At 34.9% G+C, this 15,111-nt stretch overlaps 1 protein-coding gene across 3 annotated transcripts in view; it reads right to left on the reverse strand.

The window, feature by feature from the left end:
- unc-5 overlaps positions 1-15,111 on the reverse strand; it is a 706,638-nt gene that overhangs the window by 297,666 nt on the left and 393,861 nt on the right. For all 3 annotated transcript variants that reach the window (XM_074184449.1, XM_074184448.1, XM_074184450.1), the window contains one exon: positions 12,312-12,695. In XM_074184449.1, the coding sequence (XP_074040550.1) occupies positions 12,312-12,695 (384 nt within the window). The remainder of the gene's footprint in view (positions 1-12,311; positions 12,696-15,111) is intronic.

The following is a 15,111-nucleotide window of genomic DNA, read 5'->3' on the forward strand; positions in this document are numbered from 1 at the left end:
ACATCCCTGCAAGCTAGTAGAACCATTGCATTTTTGTTTTTGCTCTCCACTCAGCGGACGTATAGTGTCAGAAAAAACTGAACCAGACTGTGACATAATTTTTGGTCTGTTGTCGATTTGTGTTGTTTTTTTTAATCAGTGAGTTCTGCCGGATTTATCGTGGAACTGGGACAGAAACAAATTGAAATTCTTCATTTTTAATTTTGAACTTGCAATAACTTCTTTATTCCCCTATTGAACAATTCTGAATATTGGATTATTGTATATTTGGCATGGTAAAAGCGAAAGAAATTTCATGGAAAAAATTGTTTAAATCACTACAAAGTATAAAACAAAGTTGTTTCTCTCTGCCTGCCCCTATGTATGCTTAGTCTTTAAAACTACGCAACGGATTTTGATGCGGCTTTTTAATAGATTTGAGAGAAAGGTTTATATGTATATAACATGCCTAATATAATAGAGAAACACTAATAATTTTAGATATTTCCAATGTGATGTCGTAAATAAACATATTTTTTGCGCTTACATTGCAAATAATAATAATAATGATAATAATGGATATTTTTGAAAATAATAGAGATTTAAAATGCAGGGATATAGCGATTGCGGCGGCACCGACCGGGAGGCCGGCGCGTGCCTATAAATAGGCAGAAACACGAAGATCTTCCTCTTGAAGATGATCACTTGGTAATCGAAACACATGATGAGATGTTAAAATAACGGTTTGGTGTTGGGAAAAAACTCCAGTAATATTCATTGCTACAGAATTGAATATTTGGGTGATTATCTCGAATACATAAAAACAGGAATAATTTTTTGAATGAATTCCTGGAATAGAAATTCTGAATTGAAAATATACAAAAGGTGTTGGATTTCGACTTGATTTCGCCAGTCTAACGGTAAGGCTAGCAGAACCCACATATTCACATATTCACATATTCAGTACACGGAAAATCGGCGATAGGATTACGAAATGAGCCCTTTATTATGGCTTAGTCTAAAAAAAGAGGATCTTTCTGTTAGCTGTCCGTTGAATAAAGAGCGAAACATTCTGGAATAGAATAAAAAATTGGTCTAATGGAGTACATTACCCCATCAGATTTCAAGGTGAAAAACTGTGACATTCGTTTTGTAACTAATTTTTTTCAAATGATGTTCCTTGTGGATGAAATTACAAAACTGGGTGAGTATCATCAAAAAAAGATATTGATGACTTTTTAAACAAGGTATCACATTCGAAGCTGGATCTCACCCCGCTGAAGGGGTGGAAATTATAAAGTTGAAAATGTTCCATAATGATTTCTCCCTCGAAATGAAAATCGAAGGATCAAAACAATTTTTTTCAAACTCCAACTAGGAGAAATCAGCCTTGTTTCCCACCCGTTCGTCCGACATATACATCAAATCCCTTCGATCTGTAACATCATCCCCGACGTTAAGAATAACGAATCACTTCGATCAATAACTGTGAATGATGGATGGGGATTTAAAAATTATAAAAAGCTATCGCATGTCCCCTCATTAAAATCGTATTTATCCCTAATTCGATGCCCGTATGAAACCGCACTCAATTTTTCGATAAACGATCGAGGCTGCAACCACTAATTTTCCTGTCCGGATGGTAATTTCATCGAAAGTAACGATAATTACGAACAGAGAGGATTTTTTGAAATTCGCCGCACCCCGAAGGTTAGCATCCCACTTGACATGGAATTCGAGAAATGGAGTTCAATTACGAGGGAAGAACAAATTTATTGAAACAAAAGTTCAATAAACACAGCGCTTGGTATTATGCTTGTTTGTGGACTGATGAACGCTAAAATTTTGAGTAAAAGCGTACATTTGCAGGGAACGCCCACAAAACAAAGTACCATACAGGCGTCTAACCTAACCAATACGACTACTTTTTCAACATCCACCGTCGAGGAGAGCGGACGTAAGGCGGCCTTTCACGTAGACGGAAAAGACGAGAGTTTATTTTGTGTACGTTTTCTTGTTTATTGTATTGTGTCTGCCGTCCAAAGTATACGTGTATTGAGATCTCATATAACTATACCAAAATTTAACAGAAATATAGACTGCTGGTGATGAACTATAAATGGTTTTTTTTCAAGGGTCGAGTAATGCTGAATAATAATGTACGAGTATACAGTGCGGACCTAAAAAGTATCTCTCCACTTAACTTTTGAATGAGATTAGACATCAAAGTCAGGCAAAATGTTTATACTAAGGCCCCATTTAATTTATTATTATTAATGATTTCTGATGAAATCACTCACTACTAAGAGAATGCCAACCTCTTTCGAAATAGAGAAGGGTGTTTTACATTCCATAATGTGGAAAATTAATTTACAAACAGGCCTCATTATTATCCAGAAGTCATTGGAGAAATCTCATTGAAGTGAATTTTGAATAAAATTTTATTTCAACTAAGCAATGAATTCTCAGTAACTGTGGAAACCAATTCACAATATAGAAGAAATGAAGTATTTCATCCAAAGATGACCACAAGAACAAAAATTGTTGTTGAAATATTTATAATTAGCCATATCCTTATTTTGGCCATGAAGCCATGAAGTAGAAGTAAAAATCGACAATACTTGATTGGATAGATTTGAGAGATGGGAAAATGCAAGAAAATTTTCAAAAAGCTCTGAGTGCAGTGCCTGAGTGAAAGTAATGATTTACATTCAATTTAAATAGCTCAAAGTTATATATATGGGAAAAAAACCGTATTGGAAGGCGTTTTCTACAAGGACACTCTTCTAAAAATGAAATAGTTCTCAACAAGTACAGTTCGAGGTGTTAGATTGAACATTGAGGCGTGTTGAATCAGTCGAAAGTATTTATAGATACAGTGTTGAAAAATCTATAGAAAAGAAACATGTTCCGAACCTTCTTTCGATATTCCAGGTTAACGAGTTCGCTTGTGATGTTTGAGTCTCCAATAAGGAGGCCCTTTTCTGGGTACAATGTAAGTATTGTTTAGAAGTGGAGCAATATTCTAAAGAAGGTCTAGTCGGAGTTTTATGAATCATTAAAAGTTGTTAAGGTGTGTGTGCAACTTCCTAATACAAAATAGAGTTTCAAGTTTCTGAGATGTAACTTAATTATACCAAGATATAGTCGAAATAGACTAAGGAACTGAAGGCTGGTTTCACTGAATTCTACTTCGGTCCTGACATCCCATACCAATTGTTTTTCCAGATTACCATTGAGAATACAGACACCTTTTGTTGTCTCGTAAACTAAGTGATTTTTGCTACCTTGCACCTACATTATACAGTGTTTTGATTGTTCAAGTCAAGGTTTAGGTATAAACGTAAAATATTTCTACATTTCTGAAGTACAATTTCGCAGTTATTAAGTTTGTAAAATTCTTTTTCAAAACCAAGGTGCCTGTCGACTGTTCATCAGATTCCAGTCCCCTCGTACCTCGAACTCCTCAAATACTTTTTAATTGCTTGTGTGAAAGCTGGTAAGAGGCAATTTTTCCACTTGACACCCGAACAGCCCTGTTATTTAAAAATTGCTTAATATCCCGTATGACCCGAGGCGGACACATCTTCATCTCTTTCGCACTCGTCGTTTCTTTCGATTCCAAACGCCCACACGTCGTTTTCCACTTATGCTCACGCACTGTTGACGAACGAGTGTGCTCGAGAAGGAGAATGGTAAACGTCAAGAGTCAAGTGGGTACGAGCCATCGAAAAGAAACGTTCGCCGACAGATGACATGCTTCCACTTTTGAAATTTTTGTAAACAGTTTCGGCGAGAAATTGTATAACTACGTGAATGTTTTCGAAATTCATTCAACATAGTTTCTATTTCAACACCTCAAAGATCTTTTCAACGAACAATTGCAATAAAAAACTGAATCATGATGGGAGAAATGAATATTCCAAAAAATTATCAAAAGATTTCATTTACACACTCGGCCTTCCATGAAAAACTATTCCCCAATGTCCAATGTATAAAGAAAATGGTTTTCCTCAAGTTGTATATCATGTGTGTACCTATAAATTAAACCCCGGTATGTTCAATATGCTACATCACAGGACGAAGAAAAACGTAATGATATAGGATGCTATTTTTGCTGTCGATTATAAAATACTTTTTTCACTTCTCATTTTAGCCAAATATATACAATTTACAACACACTATAATTTATTTATTGAATCACAACAAGAATAGGTGGAAATATATATAATACAACTCAGGAATCATGTTGACGAGGAAATCAGGAAATGAGGAAATCAAAATATTATACATTCTAAAAGCAAACTGTATCGTAATCATAATCCCCCACAATTATAAATTCAATATACACAAATCACCTAACATAATCACTATAAAAATCAGTAATGTACCTATAGATTTTCTTTATTTTCAAAAAAATGAGTGGGATTCAAGGGCTTCAACTACCAAAATGATATTTTTTTGAAAAAAATATTTATTTATTGACTTCAGAAAAACCTAAGACGAATTAGGTTTTATTGATATTTTCATTAATTGAAATGTTCATTCACAAACAACCATAAGTTGACAATCGCGATATGAATTATACTTCTTCAAAAACAGCATGAATTTCATTAATGTCATTCACAGAAAAAAATCACCAATTTCCAAAAACTTGAACGCGGTAATCTTTGATGAAAGAATTTTTTTGTGGAGTAGTAGTCAATGTTTATTTCTTTTTTAGGTATTTGTACTTCCACAAACTGAAATCAATAAAGATCGAACTGAAAAGTCACCCCAAAAAGTTTCTGCATAAAATAAAGGATTATTTTGTTAAATGAAAAAACAGCATCGAACAGTGTTCCGAAACTTTTATACAGGTTCACAGTTTTACAAAACAACACATAAAAAATAAGTTTTTCATTTCACACAGCTGATTCATGACAGTTTTCATTAAAATCATCACAGGATACCCCAAGGTTTCCTTTTGACGCCATTATTATATATAACCTATAAGGAATGACATACCATAACGAAACTGCGGCGATAATTTGCTACAGTTCATTTTTTGAAAGAACATTATATTGAGATGCCCTTTGTATCATCTTTTTTTCTAATTTCAAGTTATTTATGGATCGACAATAAGGTTTTTGCTATTTTACCGTTTTAACCGTTTCAGCCACGATGGAAGAATGAAATTGAATGAATTTATTACTATACATTTACATAAGTGTGTGAGAAATGAAAAGCATTATAATTAGATCTCCTTCCTCATATTTTTTCCTTATCGATATTAAATTGTTTCATCAAAAAACCTTATAAAATAAGAGATGAGCACATTGTTGCATCGCCTAGGTTGTAAATTCCACGGCTTGAGGGACTACAATTTGGTCGTCCTTCAATAAAATAATACAATTATCCAGACATTTTAAAAAGGGCTGGAATAATCCTAAAATTGTGAGAATTTATATCTTTTCTATCATAAGTGCTTGCAAATATGCGGCAATATCTCCTCTCAATATTATTTTAATGCCCTGTAATGCATATTCAAACGACAAGAAAAGCACAAATACATTGTGAATGTATCAAAATGTTTGAACCCTATATCAAAGTCCAGTTTTAAAAAACCTTTTAAGTTTCGATATTAAGAAACTAGAGGGCCTTTCCATCAAAAACAACCTACAATTTCAAAGGCAGGAAAGCTACCAAACGTTTGAGGATGGAAAGGCTAATAAATCTCCCAAGTTACACAAACAATCTTTTCGTATTCACAGCCTCAAGGATTGTGCTGAGTAAAATCGCATTCAATTCCGTAGAAAAAACCAAATTATTCATAACAGATATTGAGAGTATTTAAAAGGTATAACATCATCAAATCGCTGAGAATTATTCATGAAAAATAGCCCTGAAGCGATGTAAAATTGGTAGTTAAGTTGACATAAATAAACTTCGAAGACATAATACGCTACAAATTGATCGGGTAGCAGCAAAATACTCCGAACCGAAGGAGTGGCCTTCTTCTGAATAATATAGATTACATGGATGCAAATGCTCCTCTGTTAATTGTATAATTATTGTGATAAAACGGCTACAGGGATACTTCATTCGGGTCGTTTAGATACGCTGACTAGTTTTTTTTCACCGCTTGTTATTTGCATACATAATTGTTTATTTAGAAATGAACTCGGGTTCAATTCACGATAATTGCTAGTACTTTTTAGCATAATAGGCTTGACAGCGTCATTAAAATCTCGTAAAATCCCAAGATAGCACGCGAAAAAAAAAGATTATAATTACTCAAAAGCTAATTGTTAATGCACATACCAGTTTCAATAAGATTTACGGTTCTCAATTTAATCTTCTGCCTATCCTTTCAGCGATTAAAATTTTCATTACTTCGTGTTTTGCTCAGGTTAAAAATATAGATCGGAGCCGTATATAGAGCTAATTTTTATTTCCCATTGGTCTTGCAATAAATTAGTACTTGTTTATCATAGCAAATGAAATAAACAAAAACTTGGTACACATCAATAATCGATCATCAATACATTTTCAGTCATTTGAGTTTCGTAAGAAAAACATTCTTATTTTATATATATATATATATATATAAATATATATATATATATATATATATATATATATTATATATATATTATATTACATTACATTATATTACCTACATTACATATATATATTCATTTCGACTCTCTGAACGCCTTGGTATCTTGTATCCACAATCACTTTTGATAATACTATAAATAACTTTTGTGTCAGTACTGTTACACTGCATGATTTGTAACTTTTTGTGTTGTATACTCATTTTTTCATTCCTCTTTGAAATTCTACTTATACGAATATTATATACATACTTTGTTTTAGCATTTACTTTCATACATTTCTATATTCCATTATTTTTAATATTTATTCCATATATACTGTGTAATAATAGACATCATTTCCTGTAACTGGGTACTCCTATTGGAAATACATCGCTTTTTTTTTAATATATATTTTTCAACTGATTGGATTTTCAAAAAGTGTACTAAAACACCAAAATGAATGAATGTGTCCTCGTTTCAAGGGTCAACTTTCTTTATTTTTCAGTGTCAAAAATAAAAAACATTATTAGCAACTTTTGAAAAATATGAAAACACAACTTTATCCATATGGTTTTGGAATGGTTTATGTCAATGTTACTCAAAATGCTTTCGTCATTGAAAATTCCATGAAGGAATAGCTTTTGAAAAAATTGCCATTTGATTATCACAACAATTCAATTTCGTTAAAATTCCTACTACTTTTGACACAAAGATTTTAAAGTTTGTACGGCATTTTAAAACTTCTGTGAGATCATTCCATCAATGAATTTTGACGTTTTCGTTTTCATCTAGTAACCGTAGGTATATTTTTTTATTTTAAATATGATTAATTTTTACTTGAATTCAACTTCAAAAACCGATACGATAAAAAAGGGTTTAGCTAAAATTGAAGATGCTAAACTCTCCTCGATTTGTCTACTTTTACGACTAATTATGCCTTTTATGTTTGTGATTATGTCTGCTACTTTCATTTTTGATACATTCATTACATGATACTGTTTTGAAATTTTCCAATTTTTATCCCTTCTTGATTCTAGGTTAGGTCCAAAGTAACTACAATCCTCTTGGGTTATGGCTCACACCGATTCAAATTTTACCAAATTCAGCTTCTTAATGGAGCAGATCACTTTATTTCGGAAATGGTGGCGAAATTAAAACTCTGACAAATACTCGAATTAGGTCCAAGGCGGAGTAGACAAGTTCTAAAGGAACATAGGCTTTCACGACCTGAACGATGTGAGCTTCTGTAGACAGAAACGACACGTATTTCCTTCCGACTATTCAAGTTTTTTCGTATAATGAGTCAGACGACGGTGGCTTTTAAGTAGCCTTATGAGTTTTTTTTGATATTCTTGGAAGGACATGTGAATGCCTTCGAGAAGAGCAATCATGGTAGACTCTGCTGGAAGCCTGAATCTTGTCTGCAGTCCAGGTATCCAATATTTGTTTGACAAAGCCTAGAGCGATGCAACAAAACCGATTGCAGTGCCCCCTTGGAAGGGAATTAGCAACATCATTATCGGTCAGACCATTGTGGCCTGGAATCCAGAGGACAGAAAAATTGTTAGGTCTTCTTTGGCATTTCACTACTAACTTGAAGGTTGCTCGACGAGGACCAAGTAAGTATATTCAAGTTGAATTATGTATAAGATTTAATACATCTGTGAAGCAACAGTTATCTCCTCTCAATATTTCCTCGCTCTACAGGATCCACTCGTCTCAACTTGTGATAGGACTGGATATGGAAGATCATAATTGATATGAATTAGGTCAGAAATTATTTCCAGAATGCTGCAAAAAGCATCCACTGTTCGGAAATATTTCATATAATCATATTATTTTATATTCCAGCTCATATACCATCACATTAGATATAAGAAGCAAGCACAGCATATGACCAAAATTATTGTATCACAACACGCTTGTAAACGCAATCGAAGATCATATCTTCTGTTCCCACTAGTCCCATTGACAGTTATATCATAATTAACTGTGATACCCGAGATCTCAATCTACGTCACGACTCACCAAACGGAACGCTTACCAAACGACGCTTCGAAATTACCTCGTGTGTTTGAAGTACCATCCCCCGAAATAATCAAGAGACATGCTGCTGATGCTGACGCTGCTTGCTGCCTTCTAAAAATATGTTTCGTCGGGCCCGTAAAATAATTACGCCGGCATTAAAGCAGTAATCTATAATTACGGGTGAGTGCAGGCCATTATCTCGGATATCCATCAAGAAGATACGGGGTTAGACGGATATGTTCGTGACTCGGGCATTAGAGTATAGACATACTGGTTTTTTTCGAAGAGGTGCTCGCTGGGTATTCATTTGGTGTGGGCTGTGATGACTTCGTGACTCGTGTGGATCTGTTACAGTTTCCCAACGCCCATTAAAGTACTGTGGTTTGTTTGCTGATCTGAACGGTGGAAGATAAATAACCATTGGAAAAGAGAACTAAGGATAGAACAATAATTCTCAACACGATAAAGACCATCTAATCGTTAACGAAAAAAGGTAACCATAAAGGATATTAAAGCACTGAAAATTTCCTTGAAAAAAGAATGCAACTGATTGGCGACGTTAACTCTCAGCAGACACACAAACACCCTGTTCGCTCATTGTTAATCATCGACATAGTGGAACGGTACTTCATTCAAACAGACCTGACAAATACCATCTTTTAAGATCCTCTGGTAGTAAACTTATTCATGAAAAAATGTGAACAACGTGTCATAGAGCGAGTACCTATTCATGAAACCATATTGCTGGCTGCTCTACGTTGATGATACCTTTATGATTTAAAAGCATGCTGATGAGAAACTATTCGTCTTTCTCACAACTTTTCCAATCTATAATGGAATAGCAAACGCAAGAAACAGTAACCTTTTTGGATATACTACTGAAGAGGGGTGAAGATGGGAAATTGAGGCACATAATATTGGTATAGGAAACTCTCAACATTGATTGAGAAGGCCTGACATATTTTCGTGTCTTCACGAGGAAGTTAAAACATTACATGAACATCTTCGAAGAGGATGGATATAGACATATGAATTTGAGAAGGCAATACGACCTATAGGATAATGCCAATAATACACCAAATAGGCCAATCATTGAAAACACTGTCACATGTTTGATATCATGTATCGTATTGAGGGAATTTTGAAAAACCACAGTGTTGACTCGAAATTCAGGCAACGAAAACAAAAAGTGTTTTCGTTATACTGAATCGTGTATCAATTTTTCATTTCACATACTTCTGTAGAAGTCATGAAGTCCCCCAAAACGAGAAACAAAAAGTCAACAAACTTCAACTGATAAACATCAATATTCAATTTATTTGAGCACCATCTAGCTCAAACAACCACCTACCAAGTACTGCTTAGTTGGATTTGAGATTATCACTTAGAAGACCAATGATTGGCAAGCTAAATAAAAACGGTAAATTCAAATTTGGAAGAGGTGGAATGTGATGTCCCGAAAAACTGTTAAAGAGAAACCAGTTTATTCTTTTACGTCTGGGAATCGGACTATATAATTATCGTACTCTCACTGATATTATTGAGCTCATAACTTCTCGCTTGACACTTAATAAAATGAACAAAAATGAATACTATGCTACCTACCAAAGTAGTTTAATATTGCACTATATTTTGATTCGAAATTATACCAGATCTGCCTTGCAGTGAAAAACATCGTACGTCGTTCACCGGTGACTGTCGTAGCTTGGTTCTTTAGGTGACCTTCTTGGGGAGCCTGGTTTATCTTTGATACTCATAGATTAACTCTACCGTCAATCCCATAGATGTGGTCTAAGTATTTTATCACTGTTTACCACTACTTTGGTTCATATTATAATCTTCTTTGAATATTTTTTAGAATCGAAATATTGAAGTTACATCAGACCTTTGAGCTTCAATTTACAAAATTTACATACCTTTCCTCATACCGTCTCTTGAAAATGTATGTGCGTCCTTGGCTGTACCGAGAAAACCATCTTGATTAATTTTTCCACCCTGTATTATAACAGAAAGTGATACCAATATAACAATTTTTCCACCGACAAACCACCCCAAATGTGCCAACTGAGGCCTTTATCCCGAATATCCATCACGCAATTAACGTTATGCCAAGCACACACGTACACACACATGCGTGATGTTCGGTTCCTGATTCGCACATACGGGGTAGGCTGTAATGAAGCTATAACGCCATCAATTGAAAGGCAAATAGTTGCTTGTTATAAAGGAGATTAATCAAGGCATTCACAAGCGCACACCATCGGGGATCAGGGTAATAAGCTCGTTTATTGTTCGATATATTCGAGGACGGTGAACTGAATTCGGACGATTCATCGTTTAGGAAACTAACAGGTCTGTCTTATGATCTTCGAACTGGCTAATATCGATGCGGGGTGTCTGCTAATGAAGCCGAATAATGAGGGTTGGTTTTCTGAGCAAGTCACGAACAGAAGATTCTTTTGGTGGATCGACTGTAGAATGAATGGTTTCAGTCATCACATTGAATGTTTAGATCATCAATGAAGATACAGTTTCAGTGAATGTGCTCAAGGTAAATAGATAAAGATAGATAGAGTATAGAAATGAAGAGTTCTGAGAAAATCAATTGGTTATTCACTTTCCAATTTTGAAAAAAAAACACTTGATGCCAACTGTTTTGTGTGAATCCAGATAGCATATACATTGTCAAAATGAAACCAACATATCTCTGGGCCATTCTTGTGAGTCTCGATGTATGTTCCCGCAAAATGATCAACGAAAATGTTACTCAAAATTGGTGACAAGGATGCCATTCAAACTTCTTGATGATAAAAATCCTCTACACATCATTTTAGAAGTTCCAAGATAGCTTCGACGTTCCATTATGCTTTATTTTTCGGATTAGTATAATTTCCTGTTTTTTTTTTGTTTTTGGGGTTTTATCAATCAGAACATTTTTCAACAAACTCACAACATCGAAATTCATTAAACAGTTTATTCTTCCTCTTGAAGATGATCACTTGGCGATTGAAACACGTGTCTAGGTGTTTAAAATAACGGTTTGTTGTTGGGATAAAACTCCAGTGATAAACAGTTCAATCTCACATTTGAAAATGATCACTTTGTGATTGAAGCACGTATCGAAGTGTTAAAAATAACGGTGTGGTGTTGGGATAAAACTCCAGAACTCCAGATCCAGGGATAGAACTCCAGATCAAACTGTTAAATCTTCCTTTTGAAAATTATCACTTGGTGATTGACACACGTGTCGAGGTGTCAAAAATAACGGTTTTTTGTTGGGATAATACTCCAGGGATAGAACTCCAGATTGAACTGTTCAATCATCTTATTCAAGATGATCACTTTGTGATTGAAACACGTGTTGAGGTATAAAAAAAATAGTTTGGTGTTGGGATAAAACTCCAGTAATAAACAGTTTAATTTCACTCTTGAAGATGATCACTTGGTGGTTGAAATACTTTTCGAAGTGTTAAAAATAACGGTTTGGTGTTCGGATGAAACTCCAGCAATATTCATTACCACACCAAATGTTTCAAAAAGTGCATAACAGAATGGATTTTTTTGATAAAACTGTTTATTTTTCATACTGTGGGAGGTTTCAAAGAAAATTCCGCTGTTCCTCTAATTATTTCTTATGGATTGAATGACCCGAATATAATAAAACTTGTCATGGATGGAAACTAAAGGTAATAAAATTCAAAATGACGATAAATGTCAACTTACATGCAACTTCTACCGTCGCCGGCTGACTCTTGATACTGCCCCTACCGCTCCAGGCATAACACTCGCACTTGAACTTCTCCTTGCCGAAGAACTCTTCGACCATGTCTCTGGTGACGTTCGCGTCGGCTTCGAAGATCCGCACGCCGTTTTGTGGATCCACGAACCAATTTTCGACGGTCTCGACCTTCCTGGCGCCGTTGCATTTGAAGTAGAGGTTGAGGGCGTGTGCCGCTCGGCACTGCAGGGTGGCCGGACGGTTCTTCACCACGAACGCGTTCTGCGGCTCCACCAGGAAGATGGGGAGATCAGTGTTGAGCAGGAGGGATTCGTCCTGCTCAGGGGTCGGTTTAGGGGTGGACTGGTCGTCCAGGAGGGCGCCGCCATCTGTAACAAAAATACAGTCGGTTATAGGTTAGAAGTATGTTTGGAAGTCGTTGACAATGATTCTTGGTGAATGTTGCAAGTTCGGGCTTCCATTGTCTAGAAAAGCTTGGCGCGAGAGCAGGCAAATACCGTTTTTGAATGCAATATTGAAAAGATAACAGGTGAAAAACTAACATATATCGGCCAGTACCTGGATTAAGAATCCAACTACCACAAATCAACCAAGATTAAGATCTACGAAAGATACTTTCGACAAGTAACAAGGTCATATCAGGAAAGATCTTCAGTAGAATGGTTACTTCAAAAAATTGGTGGAACAGGTTTTGGCTAGATCGAATTCTTGTTATGGACGATTTATAGATGCGTTACCTAAGGTACTGGGCTATACAGACGACTTAGTCATCTTTGTCAAGGGAAAGGAAAAAAAGGGACGCAAGCAGCAGGTCTTTGCTTTGTGGGTAAATGATCAACAATTTTTTTTTCGATTTTTTTGCAGCCAAAAACATATCACAACACCCATAATCAACAGACTGAAATTATTATGATTGAAATGATTGTATGTGTGATTGAAAAAGTAACTGAGAAAATTGCTTTCTTGCGCTTGCCTCGTTTTTTTCTTGTTTCCATTGTTTCCTTCTGATGCTCAACATATATTTCTCGAATTAACCATTACAAATAGCAATTGTCTTCCTGTCAAATTGTCAACCTTCACAAATGAACGTAGTATAATGACTCTGAATGCTCACAATATAAACCTGTCGATTCGGCGGATAGCAAAGATAAATGGTTCTCCTATCGAGATAAACGGCCGTGTTTTTAATTAGAAATCAGTTATTCTAGAGTTATAATAACGTATTTCTCTCCATTGTATATACAGAATGCTCAGCGGTGCGTGAGCCTTGAAGCGATATATTTTATACGCCTATTCATATACATATTTTTATCGTATCGAGTCGATAATGTGGCTTCTACCAACAGCTTCTGTAAAATTGAAGCCCTGCGGAAATGATTCCACTTCGCTTGCAATCGTGACCAATAATTTCTTCTGCGGATTGTTTCGTTATTATTTCACCGGGAGCTATTCCTCCTCGACATCGAGATCCATCGACGATACGCGCGATGTTAATGGTGATTAAAGGGAGAGAAATTAGACGGTAGGAGTCGGAAAAAGCGGTTTCACGACCAAGGCAGATCGACTATGTCTGTAGGACAATCGTACAAATTAATAACATTAGAAGCGCTCTTGTGTATTCCTAAGGAAGCAAAATAAGCGATTTTGCACGATTTGGTCCAACGTTATATCAGTATTTTGCAGTGATGTAACTACTAGATGAAGGAGTTACGTCATTGTATCAATTTTAATAACGATCCAACTGATATTTTCAAACCTTCATGCTAAAGTATGATAAAAATTGTGTATTTTTCTATATAGACTGCCTCTGTTTTGTTACCTTTCTGCGTCCATTATTGTCGCGAAAACAATCTGCAAAATACTTCATGGAATTTACTGTAATTTATGGCAAACACCTCTCTCATGTATCAATAATAAATTGTCTGCTTTTGGAATCTTTTTGACCTCTACTTATTGTATTGTTCGCTTTTTCTATTCACATCTATATAAGTCAACACTCCAAACTATTATTTTTCAATTGATGTTGCTATATTTTCTCTTTACATTCAGTATTGTTTATATTTTTTCACAGTTCCTTGTTCCACCATTTTTCATTTCATCGCTTTTATCATCATTTTCTGTAAGAATTTCCGATACAATTTTTCTTTCATACCTTTGCTGTTTCTATTATTTCAAAATTTCCTTGAAGTACTTCGAGTCTCAAGTTATTCTTTAACTGTTTATTTATTGAAACCTGAACTGAAAAACAAAATATTCGCGATTATATTTTTTCAATGCCGCCTTCTCTGATTTCACTTTGTACATACATGAAAATGATCCAAATATCTCTCTTACACTTCAACATGTCGAAATCATTGTAAAAATTAACAATGACTCTTCGTTGTCACTTTATGAGTGAATGTTTATGATTGATATGATTCTCACAGCATTTCTTTTCAGATGATGGAAACAAAATCAATTTCAAATCACTAATAATTTAACTAAAATTAGCTGAAAATCAAAACTTTGCACATCAATAATAAGACCGAATCCATTGAGAACGATTCAAAAATTAATTCAAAAGATGCGGCAATCAATAACCAAGTACAGTTTGCATACATTTCAGGAAAATGATTTGGTATAGGATCACAAAATCATACTTTAATAGAATGTGCAGAAGAGATACGCACTTGGAAGCTATTTTGGATTGAAATCTTACACCAATCTCCTACCAAATCATTAAGAAATATTACTCAAGTTTGATATCTGTATACAGCGTATTTTTCAAATTATGTTCTTGGAAAA

Source organism: Leptinotarsa decemlineata, unplaced genomic scaffold, assembly GCF_025532065.1.
Source record: "Leptinotarsa decemlineata unplaced genomic scaffold, Ldec_3_MD MMD2_tig00026354_RagTag_RagTag, whole genome shotgun sequence".
Taxonomy (NCBI): domain Eukaryota; kingdom Metazoa; phylum Arthropoda; class Insecta; order Coleoptera; family Chrysomelidae; genus Leptinotarsa; species Leptinotarsa decemlineata.